Source organism: Lagopus leucura, unplaced genomic scaffold (assembly GCF_019238085.1).
Source record: "Lagopus leucura isolate 7727_CA_CO unplaced genomic scaffold, USGS_WTPT01 Super-Scaffold_100004, whole genome shotgun sequence".
Classification (NCBI taxonomy): Eukaryota; Metazoa; Chordata; class Aves; order Galliformes; family Phasianidae; genus Lagopus; species Lagopus leucura.
The window spans coordinates 25,603,522-25,621,508 of NW_024962264.1; the positions used below are offsets into that span (position 1 = coordinate 25,603,522).

A 17,987-nucleotide genomic window follows, 5' to 3' on the forward strand; every position below is an offset into this window, starting at 1 on the left:
GGCATTCTCTCATTGGCAGCAGCTCCTGGCTCTCAGCTGTTGATGTGATATATGCACACATCCTGACCGCATGAGATCTTTGCCAGGGGCACAGACAGGACGTGCAGGGCAGACCAGCAAGCATTGGATTCAATACTGACGGTTACCACATCTGCTGTGCTTGGAAAAACTCACCAAATAACTCATGCTGCCTTCTTTCCTCAGCACATCCTTTTTAATTCTAACACATCACACTGAGATTTAACTTCAGACAAGACACATGGATCTTGGCCAAACCAAACTCCTTCTAAATAAGGGCTGGCCTCCAAAGGTCACGAGCCCTGACTCTGGGATCGAGGTAAAGTTCAGCTCTTCATGCAGTAGTTACAAAAACAAGGATGAGCTTCCAGCCCAGTTGGTGGGAAGACGAAAGATGAAATCCGCAGCAGCAAATGAAGGGAATAAAGAACTTCTCTCCATAACCATAGCTTTCCCCAGGACTTTTTTTTAACAAACCTTGCTGTTTCTCACCTGGTGACTAAGGAGAGAGCATAGGATTGATTTAACTCCTAGAAATATCAAACACACTGTTCAAAACTTATTCTACCAACAGCTTTTCCTATACATCACACCATTAGGTGACAGTCTCTTAACAAAACACCCTAGGTCATTCCATACCTTAGTGGAAAGAAAAAATAATGAAACAAACACAAAAACTACCTCTGAATTTCAGTACATTCTAAGAATCCATGACTACAACATCCGTATAAAACTTGTGATCCAACCAAAGCTAGCACCAGGTACCACCCAACACAGGATGAGCAAAGAACCCAGGCCGTGTCGCTCAGTGCTGAAGTGGTACTTTTCCCACCTCCCCACAGAAAGCAGCAGAGCACAACCCCACAGACCTCACCTAGCACAAAACAACAAAAGGCAGTATTTGTGCAGGGCAAGGCATGCGAGCCCAGACACGTCACTACAGAAAGTCTTATCCCAGCCAACTGCAACAGAAATCAGAACCGCATTCAACTTGAAATGCCATTATCCCGAGCACATGACTCACATTAGATACACTGGTTTTCAAATACATGTTATTGCAAAATTATGACTGGTTGTACAGAGAAGGAAAAGGACTGAGACAATGTCAGAGTTAAAGGAGTAGTTTTGTGAAAAGGTGCTAGTCTGCTCTGTGGGTTGTAGAGGTAAGCGTCTTTGTTAGCAGAGTTTCATTATAGTATCATTAACAGTCCTTTGAGGAGGGCCGGGATGTGCTTCCCTCACAAGGGTTCAGCAAATAGGTTGGAGTCATGTTCACCCTTCTTTTTCCTCTTTCCATCTAATCAAGCTTCAATGACCTTACGCAAGGCAGAACTGCACAGGTGCAGGTGGGAAGAGTATGGAGACCCAGTCTGAATTCCTAGTGAGGATCCATCTGGACAAACAGCCATGGGAAGAAATCTGTTCCTCTGGCGGAGCAGTCGCAACCCTTGTTTTTAATACACAGTTGCCACACTCTGAACAGAAAAGCTGTACTGAGCACACCAACCATGTCACCACTCTGACCGCTCAGAGAACCTAATGGTCATCTGGTAGGCAAGGTCCGGCACCATCTGGGTGACAGGCAGGAGCAGAGCTGTGTAGAACTGCCAGTCCCACACATTTCCAGGGCCAGAAGGGGGAAGGGCAGCAAGAATTTGGTGCCTTCCACCATTTTTTTTCTGGACCTTGATCACACCATCCAGGATGAGGCGTGCGCGCACACTACACACACTCTCATACGCTGGCTGTAAGTATGACAAACACAGTCTGCTTTGGTTTTTGTTTGTTCTTAAATGTTTTGTTAGACTGAGATAATCCCAAACCTGTTCCCAGACAGTGTCAGCTGCTGCAGATGTGACAGCAGATAACACCTGCCACTCTGCAGGGCAGTGATGGGATTACAAGGTCTGTTTTATACCTGATGCCAGAACACTTGAATTTTAGACTGTGACATAAATTTTCTTTCATGAAAACCCAACTTCCATAGGCTCGGTATAATTTATGATTGAAGTTTTTCCTTAGGTTAAAGCAGTTCATTATCCCACCTTTCAGCTTCACAGCCGTGATCTGTGATCACTGTTCAAGCTGAACTCGGTCCACACCGGACATACCAACCACATAACAAACTCATCGCACCACCACTGCATTTAAATCACCCTACAGCACAGTGATGGTAAGACATGTCAGCTGAGCCTCCTTTTGCTTCCACACGCATACTGTGATCATTACTGCGCATTTCCCCTACTTCACCTACAGAATAATTGAGTAAATACAATCCAGCTGAAAGAAGTGTGCATTTCACTGGATTCACAGAGATGAGTTTGTAGGGAACCTGTTCCTCTTCTGTGCTAAACCCCATCTCCCACTTCATCACTTCCCAATTCCAGTCTCTCACGTGCATGCACTGTCTGCAGACATCTTTCCTCATTCACAAATGCAGCTTCAAACTATGGGAGTCTTTAAAATCTGGAACATGTGGAGTACCCCCAGACATCCACCCCTTGTTCCCAATCCGAACACAGCAGCCATGACATGGAAGCTTTATAAATGGGGTCCGGATGAGTCTGCACAGGAATTAACACTTGGTGAGATAAAGACACCTGTGAGGCAAAGGCTGATCTCTGGAGGCACAGAACACTACTGTCTGCTCTTGTTGACTCCATAGAGAAAGCAGCAGTAAGCCAAGAATAAAATCTTCCTTTCAGTAGGAAAAATCAAATGTAAAAAGAGAGAGGGATAAAACCAAACTGAGGCTCTGGAACTCACATGGCTCCAACTGCAAAACCTTTTAACAAAGTCTTGGGAATATTCCCAAACCACCCCCACATCCCCACCCCTGTAGTCACATTCCAAAGCTTCATCAAGATCCAGTTTCTGTTATCCTCCCCTATTCCTCCTCTCATCTGCTATTTGCTGCACAGCCAGCCCTGTAGCATTGCCCTCAAACCAGGTCATGTGCCCCTGCACCAGGACATGGCAATCCTTGCTCTCTGTTCCCTCACGTAAAAGACGGAACGTATTTTCTCTCTAAGCAGAGATGTTGCCAAGGGTGCCAAGCAAAAACTGCCAGGGTTTAAGAGAACAACAGAATCAGCTCATTTGGTACCAATAACTGCTCGGTTTTAATTAAGCTCTCCACAACTCTGTTACAAAAATAGGAATGAACAATCACAGATGAGACACAGCACTTATTCTTCCATTTCTTGGCATGATTAAAGCACATTTTAGAATCTGCTCTGAGTGTTCAGAATTGGCTGCTGTATCCCTGAACCGGATCGGATAGCAGTCCTCTGCTCTTCCCCTCACACCTTCTGGCACCCGAGAAAAGTCCCAAACTTTCCTTAGCATACAGCACATAAACACAATGCAGAAGAAGAACACAAAGACAGCAGTTCGTCAGCACCCGAGGCATCCCGGCTGCAGATTACAGTGCAGTTTGGATGTTCAGTAGCTCACTACAAACAATCCCACTACAGCACAGCTGTAATTAAAGCTCTGTCATTCTTTCCACTATAAACACTACTTTTCATGAGTTTATAATTTAGGTTGTAAAATCTGCTCTGAGTGCAAGCTTGGTGTACTGGAGCCTGAGCATGAGAACATTCTTTTTTTCCAAGACAGCCAGCTCCTCAAGGCCTTGTGAATAACAAAACAGTTTGCCAGCTCAACCCAAAATAAGTTAAGGGAGAAATAAGCCACGTGTCACTTAAATTCCTATGTAGATTGAAGAGAGAACTTATATCTGGCATACCAAGTCGAATGCCATTTTACAGTTCAGAAACTGAAAAACAAGTTACAGCTGCAGGCAGGCCTTACTCAAATCTAACATGCAACCTTGACCTGGGTTCGGCTGGACTGCAAATGGCCCCACCACATCACCAAAGAGGGAGATAACCTCTGCACTGCTGAGTCCAGCCCCAGGCTGGCTCCCATGGCTCCTAGCCCATCCCACAACTCCATGCTGGAGCAGAACCTTCACTGCTGACAACCAATCTGTTGGAACACCTTGTTCTGCTGCTCCTCCTTCCTTCTTTCCAAAGTTAACCATACAAGGTGATGGTGGTGCTGTATTAACCTTCCAATCCAAGCCATTCTGTGATTCTATGATTCTAATTCCTATATAAAAAAACCATTACCTATTCATTGTCCTAAAATACCTCCTCTAATTAAAATATCACATTCACAGTCTGCTATTGGCTCCCAACTTATAAGTAGAGAAAAATGGAGAATCTAAAATAAAGCTCTAAAATAAAGCTCATGGAACTCTAACTACAACACAAGAGTGAAAGGCGCCTTCTTCTTCTATCAAGAGCAGAAAAGAATATTGCAGTCCAGCTATCTGTTGAGAAAGTACCTAAGACTTTTTTTCTAGCAAGCAATGATTGTGAATTTCTTAGGATGGGCAGTGATTCACTGTAACTGCTTCCATCTGCCCTGTATAGATTTGTCGCTCAGCTTGTCTGACTGCAGAGCCCCAGTTCCTGGTTTGCTCACCCATTCCCCAAATGAATTGCACAGTTTCACACATCTGACCCATCTCAGATGGCAAGACACAGGAGGCCTGTTACATTCTCTGCCATTTACCAATCTGTTTGACTGAGAATGAGAAAGCCTTACTCATCAAGGGGTTCGGCCGAGCTTTTGGTTTTTCTGTTGTGCAACACCAACCTGCACAAAGCTGAACTCCTGACCAACAAAGCTGGTTATCTTTGCTAATGCAGGGAGTGGCCTCCTCTTGCACTCTGTGAGGTGCCTATCTCTAAACATTTGAGGTGACTCACACATTTGATATGGTCCCCTTCAATTCCACACTCTTGAACCAAAACCACAAACATCCCCCTTTGCCACATTAGACATCTCAGTAGATAATTACAGATGGTGAAGTTCTATTCTGAACAAACAATGGTTATCTCTACAGTACTATTTCCATCTACATTCATTCCTTCACTTGATAATGTAACCCTCATTAAAAGATGTCAATATGAGGACACAAAAAATCTCCATGTGTCCTTTCTGCACAATTGTTACAGCAATCACAGCAGGTTTTTAAACTGCCTATGCCTTGTCAATACTGCTCCTTCTCTCTGAAGCACAAGGTTCATATGCATGGGAGAGAAAGAATTAACTTCCCAAGCAACCTGCAATATAGGCTTCTCCTGGAATCACGACAGGAGTGATTATGGCAACTTCAACTCTGATAAAAGGCTTTATCATTTCTTCTTAATAGAGATGTTTCTGAGGAGGTCTTTACATCTCAGAGCAGAACAATGAGACAGAAAAAACATCACATAGTCATTATTTCTGCCATAAGACAGCCAAGTGAGTTTTCAATTGTGTGGACTTTGTACACATTAGAATAAATCACTCAACTAGCTCTGTACACACAGCTTTTCCAGCTTATACCTTAGATAAATAAGTTATATCTTCTGGCCATCAAGAACAGGTTCTGACTCGGCACTCAGTTCCAATTCAGCTGAACTATATTTATAACCCCTGAAAATCAAGTCACATATTCAAAACAAACAAAATACAGTTTCTCATTATATGGCTCCACATAAAGATGTTTTCAGAAGTTTCCACAGAAGCTTTTTTCCTCTCCCTATGTTCTTTAAATTAACCAGGGGAGCTTGCTGATAATTATTCTCACCGAGGTAAAGATCTTAACATAAACCCAAAAGAAATTACATACTTATGGGCTCAACTGGATCATCCAGAATTATACAGAAAACCACAGATTTCCAGGTGACACACCTCTTTTTCTCTGGGTTATAAATCCATTCCTAATAACTGGAAAGGAATATTTTCTTTGAAGGGAAATCACTGTTGCCAATATTATTTTTTCCTAATTTCACTTGATACTAGCTGGCTTAAAGAGAGCAACTATCTTTACTGAGAAAGTAATCTGCACAAGCACTTTCATTTTTATTGGCAGCAAATGTTCTAATACTTAAATTTTACTTAAAAATAGAAGGCCAAGGTAAAATCTCAGTAGTTCCAAGAATCGCTACAAGAGAATTCAAATTTATCATAAAGAGAAATCTCTGTTTAGTGACTGGAATAATTCAGAACATCTGAAAGGTTCACTAACCTTCTACATTCATGGCTTCCCTCAGGAGCTGCAACTTCTTCTGTCTCTCCCTTATCCTGTCAAAGGCACTCGATATTGCTGCGGAAGTTGATGTCTCAGGCACATGGCGTGTTTGGTCCAGTTTCTGAGGTCCAAAGATATCCAGTGCTATGCTCCCATTGGAGTATCTCGCTTCTTTGTTTCTGGTCATAGTAGAAGTCCGTACAGCGAAGGTCTCAGACTGATGACTGTACTTGTGAGAGTCTGAAGCATGATCTCTCTCAGCTGCTTTGTTGGTCGTGCAAAGCAAGTCTGTGGAAGAAGCCCATACCTTCCGCTTGGGAGCTGCATCTGTGTGGATGTGACTTTTGTTTTCAAACTCATTGGTTTTACATCTGTAAGGATAGAAAGAATCTTCCTGTCCCGAGTTGTAATCTGAGGAAATGCCCTGGAAAAATTCCTCCTCGCCTTGTGTTCCTCTCATGGCCAGAAATCCCATCGACTTGCTAAGCCCTTTGTTAAGCACTGTCTGTTGAGAGAAATGAGTCTTGTGTTCGTCACGTGCATCAACCACTGAAGCTTTTCCTGGAATAAGGAGACATTTCATATAAGTCATGTTATATTTAGTACACAGGAGTGCAACACACATTATGTACTTGAAAGCACGCACTAAGCATGCATTTGACATTGACTTCGTCATGTGAAACACTGAGATAGCTAAAGACTGGCTCAGTCAAAGACAAAACTCCAAGTACCTCAACTCTGAGAAACATTCCATCTTATTTCTGAAGAGCTCGAGGAAAACTAGTGCCCCTCCTAATTCAGCAATAATGTTAAGAAGTACTACTAGCTATGCACTGGAATTTGATTTCTCATTAATTCTGTTGAAGTCTGGACGAGCACCAGAAGTACTGTGTGATGATTAATCTGAAATCAGCGACTCCTTTCACCCCTCACACCCAAACACCCAACCTGCAATTTTTAATCACCTCCAAACAAGTCTAGGTTTGTTCCACGGATGTACAGATGCCTTGCAGTAGTATCAGTAGTAAGGGAAGAATGACTGTGTAGTTTGGTATTACAAAAATCCCCACTTTTCCTGTAACTTTTTTTGGTAATGACTGGTTTTGGTGATAACAGTCTCTCAATACGCTGAATGCTCCAGAACAAAAAACTGACAAAGCGTCCAAGGTCAAGACGATTCTGTGAGCCTGCACACTTAAAGTTTTGTCATAATGAGCACTGCCTCCCCTCCTTCTCACTTACCACGAAATAGCTCTCAGATTAGAAGAAATTGCCTGAGGTGGAATGTTAGCAGAGAAATGTGTATTCTCAGAAGAATACCATACCACTGTCACTGAAAGGTTTTGATACTTATGTTCATCTCAGATGCAACATTTTGTAAATGTACATGCCTAATTTTACAGAACTAATTACAAGCATCAGTAATGACATTTCTTAATATTCACAGATGAACTGAAAGCCTATTACTCTTGCTAAGGCTTTCTGATCTCAGAATAAAATAATAATAACCGTTTAGAGAGTCAACTCACAAAAGAAAAAAAAAAAAATCAGTATCAGAGACTGCTATCTCCTGTAGGGAAAACTAATGTATTTTGATTCTTATGCATTATTAAAATTATAAAAATCTGAAGTCTATTTTAGTAATCTACACTGTTGCAGTAGTCTACTCACAGCTCCCACTGATCAAATATATTGCATAAATTACTATGAAGTCCAGTGTTTTCAACCTGCAGAACACTCACTGCCTGACTATGGAATCTGAGCTTTCTCATGGTTTTCTCATCAAGAAAAGCCATCAGGGCTCTGTTCTGTTCAGGACCACCTAAGTACTGTCTGCCCACTCAACTGGAGATGTACAGCCTTTCCTAGAACTAGCTCCTTTCCCAATGTGTTATTAATGCATACATCTTCTAAGAAAAATCTGCCTCGAAGCCCTCCTCAGAACAGAAAACAGCCTTGAGTTCAGAGTACATGAACATGCTGTGCCCTGGACCCATCCTCAGAGCTATATCTCCTATGCTCAGCAGGAGGGAGAAATCAAGGGCCACATCTAACACAGTGGGCCTGTGCTGATCTTCCTATAATTTGTCATCCTTTTGCACTCAGTTCCACTGAATAGAGGATGACATTGGTAGCTGCACTCAAAAATGCTTTAAAAACTTGTGATTTTGTACAATTGGACTCTGAACGGGGGCTCTTTGCTTTCACTTTCTGTTTCTGCGATAGTAAGCTGAAGATAGGTGCTTAAAGAAAATCAAACCAAAGTGCTCCTTGCCTTTTATCCACACATAGACATCTAGTAGTAAAACATTAGGGTTCTGATTGTCCAAAAGGCGCCTTGTAAATAATTACTGTTCCTACATATTCCAGACAGTAAAAACACTAAAAGAATAAAACAAAAATGTTTGCCAATGAGAATGAATTTATCTTCCAAAATAATGGGACACATCACTCCATATTTTACAAACACAGTCCTAACATTAAACTCGATGCAAAGTATTTATCTTTGTGGCAAGATAAATCTCATGACATGTCATTATCTGTTATGCCACTCTCTGACCAAGCACCTCCCACAAGGCTGGTGAATTACATGTCACATTCAAGGGCACAGTAAGGCCTTTCCGCAAACAGCCTGTCACAGTGATGTTCCCACCATCTATCCAAGGCAGTGCGACAATACCCATTTCGCAAACACATACTTCATAGTCATGCACCTCTACATCAACAACAGACATTCCTAAAAGGATTCTAACGCCAGGATTGGAGATGAGAACAAAAATTAAAAAAAGCAAAACGCTTCATGATTTCAGAGTCACACCAAAGCAGCAAATCAAAAGGAACAAGATCAGATCTGCTACGCACAGGCGAGAAGCAGCAGTGGATGAGCAAAGCCACCAGTGAACAAATATAACTGGGAAGGAGCACTCTCTACACTCCACTGCAGTTCCATGGCAGTGCAGAACTCAGCCTGAGTACGGCAGAAATTGTTCTTGCTCATGCAGTGGCTGAGAAAATGCAGACTTTCTTCTTCTTGCCTTACTCACCCAACAGGGAATCTCTCATGAGGAAAAGTGAAGGCCACATGCGCTATCTCAATAGCAGTGGCTGGGAAATCACTCACTGCTGCAGCTTCCTCACTGATTCAGCTAATTGTGCAATGAGAAAGGGCATGAGGTGTCCCATCAGGAAACACTGGAGGAGAAACTTCACTTCCACACCGCCCTTCCACTCCACAGCCTGGTGATGCCTACAGGTCATCATTCTTCACCTCGCTTCCACACTGACCTACGTTCCCAATGTGTGGTTTTAAGCACATCACCAAAAGAAATCATGGCATGCCTTAGTATTTGCCTTTGAGACTGTAAAATTTTTGTGGACGTCTTTCTTCTTTCCTTCCCCTTCTCATTCCCATTTTTGCTCTTCACCAGTCTTGGCACTTCTTCCCAACAGTGCAAGACCCATCCTTCTCAATATAATCTGATTTCACTCAGCTCCCTTCAGACGGTTTCACAGTGTCACCATGAGCTGTTTGAGAAGCATGTTTAGAAAGAGAAGAAGAAAAGACCGTGGGACAAAGGGTACAAAGTTCAAAGTTGGGCATCCTCAGAAGGATACAAACAAAACAGCAATAGGTATTTTCATGTCCACACTTTGCAGCAGCCAAGAACCCGTGCTGCCCACTGCCCCTGAACAGTGGTCAATACAACAATCAGTATACAAAGCTTCTCAGTGAAGAAGAAACTCAAACTGCAGGAACCAGAAAACAAAGTGAATTATCAAATCTGAAGCAACCAGCAATCGTGCCAAGCTAATTCTTCCTTTTACAATAATCCTATTCCCACTCCTCCTGAACTGTACAAGCAGTACTATCACCACTGTTACAAAACCAACCACTGTAGAACTTCTGCTGTTTCTTCTGGACTTGCACAACACAGTACCTCAGTGCTACCTGTATCAAAAGGTCTTCAACAACTGCAGTACATCTCTTTCTGCTCTTAGCCCCTACCTCTACCTTTCCACTTATGGTATACTTCCAGAATCACTAGTGCTTCCTTAATGCCACAGTCTTCAAAGCACCTACATAATACATCTCTAACGTCTATTCTCAGTTGCATAGCATACACAAGTCCAAAATCATTAAGCCAGTATACAGCTTACTCACTGCATTTAAATTTCAGCTTTTATGATGAAATGTGTGGCAAAAGGGAGGACTGCCAGTGAAAAATTGTATACTAAGCATCAAAAAGAACCTATCTACACAATTAAACTTCTACATCTTTAAATTCTAATGCCTGGCAACATTTCCATTACAAACTTCCTTTGAGAAATGGCTTCTGTTTCTAAGGGAAGCTCTTGTGACCTCTCTGAAGTCTCTTGGCTCTGGAAAAGACATCAAGCACCTCACCTGACACCACACAGAAGTTACTTTGTGCTCCAGCTCCCAGCAGTGTAACAGGACAGAGAACTACTGCTCCGCATCGCAGAAAAGGGGACAGGTCAATCCAATAGCAGTTAAGATTCTACAGCATTGAAGTCCTAACAAGAAGCAGGCTTTCCCCTTCCCCAGTAACTTCTCTGTTAAAACAAACTCTCAGAATACTACCTGGGTTCTCTCTTTCTCATATCGCCTGTGGGTGTTTATCTTCTACTTGATTTTACATTAGTGCAATTATTTATAATTACTGTAAATAATTCAAATGCAATTATATTAATTGTATGATTCCAAAGTATAATATATAGTGAGAGAATACATACCGTAAGAATAGCAATTAATCACCAAGAATTCACAAAAAAACCACCAACCTTCTGGTGCTAACATCAAAATTTAAGTTTCCACACTGGTACAAAAGACAGAAGTTACATTTTCTACATGATTATCGACCTGCTACCTTTATTGTCTTCAGCTTCAAACACAAGCATACTTTTTCCTGACAGTAGTGCTATTTACAAATCTTCACTCTAACTGCCTGTAACCTTCGCAATTTTCACCTGAGCTGTAGAGCTGCATCTGTTCCTAACCCAATTCAGCTTGTCTGCAATCACCTGTGTGCTTGCTTGATCACACACACAATCAATGAAATGTGATGCAAGTGCAAATGGCATAATGCAAACAGAGTGCATTTATTTATATAAAATAAATTAAGTGCACATTTGTTGAAATCCATTCTGATCATCCTTTTTTGTTTGCAAAAACCAGAAAGCCTTTTTAGCTGCCTTTTAGCAGAGGTTGTGGGTATGTGCAGTACATCATACACACTGGAACGAGGGGAAGAAAGAGAGAGGCTGCCTACACATACGTGAAATAGTGGACTATTGTTACAAGACGATGAGGTCTGAAAAGAGGAAGTGGTTCTATGTAAGTTTACAAAACACCTCCCACAGTTAACGTGCAGGAAAGAGAAAAGAGAAAAGTCCTTATCCCCAGACAATGTGATCAGTCTTTCAGATATGAGTGGGCAACTGGTGGAGGGGTTGGGTTTGCAGTCCTTGTGGGGCCAGTTAAGGGCCAAAACAACACAACAGAGTCAGATGAGGCTGAGGGCTGGTTGCTAAAATTGCACATCCTCCTTTAACTTTTTGTAATTGTTGAGAAAATGGCTTCTCTGTGAAGGAAGAAATGAAATGGGTGTAGGGGTTGATTTCTTTTTCAGTGTGGCCAAAGGGCAATCCTGCTTTTCCCTTTCTGCATTCCCCAGGGGAAGCTCAGTTCTACAGCCAATTTTCTGCAGCACTGATGCAGTATTTTACATTTCCAGTTTGGTTTACTTCCTGATCTTTGTGTCCTTTTCTCCCTTTGTTCCAGGAGGTCTATGTTTGCCCCCCAACGACATTTTCAGCACTGCCTGGCCAGCAGCTCATTAATGCAGCAGCCATTACACTTCAGTTGATTTTCACCACCATCAAACACAACACTGCTGGGTGCACACACGTACTGGACAAAGATAGGATTGGTTTATTGATGGTGAAATAATGAAGAAATAAAATAAAATTCAAGCCTTCATCAAGTGTCTGTTTTGTTTTACTGATGTCTTGCAATCATTCTTCCACTCCGTTCAGTTTTTATAACAGCAAGGAGCTGGGAAAGGCGTGTGCATGATAGTACTGCCAGAGGAAAGATTTTCATATTAATGGAACAAAGTTTTGTGCATCATTTTTTTTTTGATAAGTGAAAGTCGTATGCTTGGATTTAACAAGAAAATGACAAAGATGTCTCAGTTCACATGCGGAGGTCATCACTATAAACCACAACCATCACTATAGACCACATTTTTACCAAGATGGGGAACTAAAACTTAATCTGTACTCAATTTCCCTGGATCAAAATCAGAAGGGGACATTTCCTCTCTTCAAGGAGTTTTTGCCAGGCAGCTATAAAGCAATAAATACATTGCTAACCAAACATGGGTACCCGTTGTTAAAATTAAAAGCAGCCTCATTAGGCCTCAAGATCTATTATTTGATTTACAGTGCCAATCATTTCTGTGGCACTTCACATAGAGCAGAGTCTAATTAAACAAGCAGTAGTCAGCGCCTAAAATTTCATTCCATATTTCCAGTTTCCTCTAATGCAGAAATAAGGTGAGCATTCTCAACCTTTTAAACTCATCTCTATCCCTTACTCAGGTGGCACAGTCCTTGGCACAGGTGAAAGTTGGAATTTTGCAGGCTTGTCCTGTAGCCCTACAACACATAAGGTTAATTTGCAACAGACTCTGCATTGAGTCAAGTCCACACAAAAGTTTGCTGTTGTGGGAAAGCAAAGACAAAAAAAATACTTTAGCTAGATTTCTTGAAAAGATGAAGTATCTTTACTAAGGCCTGTCCTTGGTGTTGACAAATCCTCAACAGAAGCTAGGACCCCATAAGTAAACACACAGAAGATACAGTGATGCTGTCCTAGTGTACCACTAGAGATTTCAGCTCTTCCAGAGATAGAAAGCAGGCTCTCAGGCCTCTGTAAAAGTTAATGGAGATGTCAACCGGGTTTTAAATGTACCACATATCCTTTCGAAGGAGGAATGATACAGTTTTTAGCAAAAAGAGAATGGTTGCAAATTAGTTCTTGCTTTATATTTGGAAGACCTTGAAAATTATTCACCCTGTCATCACACCAAAAGAATTATATCAAACAACTTCCACAAAAAAGATTCTTTAAGACTTTCAAGGTCTACCGTGTTTTGAATAGGAAGCTTTAATAACAACTCCTATGTTCAGATGACTCACACCAGGTTTTACCATTTTTATTTCTGCTGGCTGTCAGTTCCTAAATACTGTGTCCTGAATAAGACTCAACTAAACAAATGTTCTGTAATATTAATTTAGAATAAATTACTTCTGCAGTCAGCCCTGCCATGAAGCTCATTCACCAAAATAACCACAGAAATTGAGACATAAGAGAGAGAGAAAATAAATGTAAACGGGGAGAATGTGAGTGAGAAGCTAATTAATAATCATATTTAAGATGTAAGGAGAAACAAATAACTGGAAATATCCAACCTCAGTATATGTAAGGACAGCAAGGTATCTAATTTCAAGAAGTAAATTAACAAAATATTTCAGTACGTTTGTTTGAAGCCAGGAGAAAAAGCCCCAGCAAAATTGTCATTTTGGATGACCACGGCATGGAAAACCAATTTTAAAGGTAATGTTTCCACCCTTCAAAGACTGAAACTGGGAGCATGTCTCTCTTCAGCTAAACCATCTCCATTATCAAGAACACAGCGCAACTAAGAAGCAATCTGAAGTTAGATGCTCACAGCAATGTTTTGATGGTCTTAAAATTTATAATAAATGCTTTTGCTCTGTGCTGCTTTTTTCCCCTCTCTGATAGCTATGCCATACACTGACAAGCCTCTCTAAATACAATTTAGCAATGTCTCAACAGCATTTCACCCCAGTGACAGAAAAGTCTCCTGTCCAATTAAGACTTCTGCTCAGCTTCTTGCTGTGACCACAGCTTTATTTTCAATCCACTTAATGCATTTCTTAGCTATATAGGACTCCTCAAAAAAAAAAAAAAAATGCCAGGTCAAAGCAGTCCATCATCTCCATCATTTATCAGCAGTCCTGGTCCACCAGGAAGCTCCCAGATGACTAGAGACTTGCTAACGCAATGCCTATCTACAAGACGGATAGTAAGAAAGATTCAGGGAACTACAGATCTGTCAGATTGACCTTGATCTCAGTGAAAGTCCTAGAGCAGAGTATGTGTGGGACAACTGAGGGATCATATCCAGTCAACATAGGTTCACGAAGGGCAAGTCCTGCTTTGTCACCTTGACCTCCTCCTATGACCAGGTGACCTGACTTGGAGAAGGGGGAAAGGCTGTGCATGTAGTCTATCTAGACTTTAGGATAGCCTTTGACTCTGTCTTTCACGGTATTCTGGAGAAGCTTGGCAGTCCATGGCTTACACAGATAGATTCTTCGCTAGGCACAAAACAGGTTGCATGGCCAGGCCCAGAGAGCAGTGGTGAATGGAGTCAAATCCAGCTGATGACCGGTAATGAGAAAAATGATGGACAATACTCCTGACTCACTGGAAAGAGTCCAATCAGTATAACAGTACTAATCCAGTAGCTTTCTACTTTTGCAAGTGTTCACTATTTTGCAGCTGGGAAAAGAGGCATTTATTTCAAGTACACAAAATTGCAGAACAGTACAGTGTCAACAGAGAGGAAACAAAAAAAGTCTCCGTACTTTTCTGAGTTGTTTTTGGTTTCTTTTTCTCATACCATTACTGCTTTTCTTAAACTGTAATCTGGTCTTCTCTTTGTGGCTGCTCTGTGAGACCGCTGTTGGTAGGATCAGTACAACATCCCATAGCTCCGTTTTCCACAAACCTAACAGCTTTACCCTCAGGGCAGCTGATCTGCGTTCATATGAACAGAATGAGCACCAGCAAAACAGAATGCTGTGCAGAAAAAGAAATAACTGAGCACTAAATAGGCCTAAATCCAATGAGAGCTGTCACTCATTAACCCCAGAGACCCCTTTTACTGAGTCTCCTTCCTAACACTGAAATATAAAGCTCAGTATATCTGCCAAGTGGAACTGAAAATAGCTACAGCTGCTTTGGTTATGTGGACATTTTGTTCAGTTCTGTTCTGCGGTGTGCTGACTCTCTATATTCCCTGAGGACTGAGTGGAGATTAAAGCATGGATCTAAGATGGAAATACAGAGAATTAAGATGATGGCAGTAAAATGCATTGGGGAACAGGTCTGAAGTCAGAAGACACACTGGAAAGTTTTAGAGGGAACCAGGACAGGTCTAAGCCCTGTAAGGCAAAAGAGAAAAGTAATTGGAGCTCTGCAGGTACAGAGAAACTAAAACAGATTGGGATGGAAGCAGAACATGTCAAGCATAAAAAAAATAAAAATAAATAAGGAACAGCAGACTTCAATTTATCCCCTTTTTTGAAAATAAAGGCATAAACAATGAAAAACAATATGTATTTTTTTTTATTCCAGCACAAGAGGAGAAATAAGCAAAACACCAAATTATCACTAAAAGCATACGGTCACTAGAAAACATTTTTGGTAGTTGATAGTTCACATTGACAAAGATAGGAAAAAATCACATATTAATAACCCACACCTTCAGGATCAGACTTGGGAGGATGCAAACAAACCAATATTTGCACCTAAACAGCAATGCACAAACTTTCATTGTGCCACACACCACCTGTAATGCTGGGCATGCAAGGACTTGTGCTTAACTTGAGAGAAAGAGGAAACAGAGGGTGAGAACTATTCAGCCAACTTCAGACTGGGGGCTACCAAGTTCACTTCGTTTCCCAAGTAGTGTTTAAGTCAAGATTAGATTTAGTTATGTCTGTTAAGACAATGCAATGTTCCCAGAAAAAAGAAAGCATTTCATAAAGCGAATACTGACTTCCAACTATTTAAAATCCTGTTTTGAATTTACTGCAGCTAACTCAATTGGACATCACTGCCCCAGAGAACCCCTAACTTTGGTTGTTCTTCCCTGACTCAGAGAATTCCCAGATGCACACCGTACAGGAAGCTGATCTGCCCACCACTGCAGAAATCCCAGATAGAGCCAGAGGCAAGCGGTCACCCAGAGGTGAGTGTCCAGCTCCACAGCCCTTCAGTGTCCAGACACTCACCAAATTCTGCATTAATTAAATGAAAAGCATCACTTCTCACTTACCTCACAAGCACAATTATACATACTACGTGATTCAAAGAGAGCCAGGATAACAGGGAAGAATAATGTTGACATGCCATTTTAGAGGTCAGAAGATACAACAAGAATACACTAGTTCAAGCTTCTAGTCCATACTCTCTGAATGTGAAAGGTACAGTTTTCAGGAGATGTTTCCACATTAAAAGAGACCTTGTTCAACCTGATTGTGAGCCAGAAAGCCATGCAAATATTGCTGAAGATGCAATACTAATCTCTGCAATTCAGTAAAATTTAAACAAAACCTTCATTGTTAAGATACAGTTAAGACAATGGGTTAAACAGGACTTCTGAAGATTTAAAAAAAAAAAAAAATTAAAATTGCTAAAAAGCTTAGCCAGAAACTCATGGGTAGAAAAACTGAACAAAATAGAAAAAAAAACCAAACCAACCTCAAAGCACAAATAGACTTAAAAAAGAGAACTTAAGAAAAATATAAAAGCAGAAGAGTAAGTGTTCAGAATTAGTGAACAAACGGAAGAAAAATTGAGGTCAACAACACAGTGAGAACAGATTAAAAACAATCTTGCTATGTCTTCAAAACGAAACAGATATTAATTTTGACCATTAACAAAACAGTTAATTTATGACAATTACAGGATCAAAAGCAGAACAGGTGGTAGAAAAGAAAGCATTGACACTACCCAGCTTGAGTTAGTAGACAAATGATAAAGTATTAACGAAGTTCCACTACAACACATAGCAAGTTATTAACTAAACTTAAGATGATGGGAATCCACTTGAAAAGCAAAATAGAAGTACAAAGTGAGGAAAATGGAAGAAGCAAATACTTTCAGAAGTATAAAGGTGTGTAAAGAAATCACAAATGTAATGAAACCAGAAACTGGGACGGTATAGGGTCAAAGAACAAATTATTAATTTAACAAATCAAAACAGTAAGGTTCTGGCACAACCTTTAGAGAATTGGTGGAACCAGGGAAGGGACTGAAAGGCTTAAGAAGTTCACAGAGGGAAGGCATGACATTGTTTACAAATCCAAGCAACAACATTCGTTCATCCTAAGTCCCTTACTCCTCAAGATCTGCTTATTGCTCCAGAAATATTCTGGAAAGATGACAATAATAAAGAATCAAACCTCCGAGGAGGCAGTCAGAGCAGTGCAGTTGTGCCAGAAAACGAGGAGGCAGTTGTACAAGACACTGCTCCTAAACATATGATGGTGTAGTGGAAGGGCTAGCAAATAACGACGTACCATTTATGTATCAAGAAGCCTGATCCAGTGCTTGTCTTGTAAGAATTAAGAGAAGAAAAGCAAAGACTAGCCAGACTTGCATCAAATTTCTGCAGTTTCTATTGCCAATGACAACACCACAGATTACTTATGTTCCTGCGATGCACTGTACTGTGCTGGTGACACAAAACCAAAAGAGCAGCTCAAGCATAACAACCTAACTTTTGTATAACTTTTGATCAGCATTTACTGCTGGTAAATATGCAGAGAGATAATACATGGTGGCTGAAAAATATGCATTTATGAAGTTGAGTATTTCTCGAAGACATCACATACTTGTACCAATATATTCTATTTACAGTTAAGCATTTTTGGGCAAGAGGGGCCTCAGGTGATTATCACATTGCCTGCCTGCATCACAGTGACTCAAGAGTGGTCCAGCTGCTGCAACATAAAATGCTCCCAACAAGCCCCAGTA

At 41.0% G+C, this 17,987-nt stretch overlaps 1 protein-coding gene across 7 annotated transcripts in view; it reads right to left on the minus strand.

Moving 5' to 3' along the window:
• Nucleotides 1-17,987, minus strand: part of PTPN13 (protein tyrosine phosphatase non-receptor type 13) — a 106,529-nt gene that overhangs the window by 49,074 nt on the left and 39,468 nt on the right. For all 7 annotated transcript variants that reach the window (XM_042871057.1, XM_042871052.1, XM_042871056.1 and 4 more), the window contains exon 7: nt 6,107-6,670. In XM_042871057.1, coding sequence (XP_042726991.1) covers nt 6,107-6,670 — 564 coding nt within the window. The remainder of the gene's footprint in view (nt 1-6,106; nt 6,671-17,987) is intronic.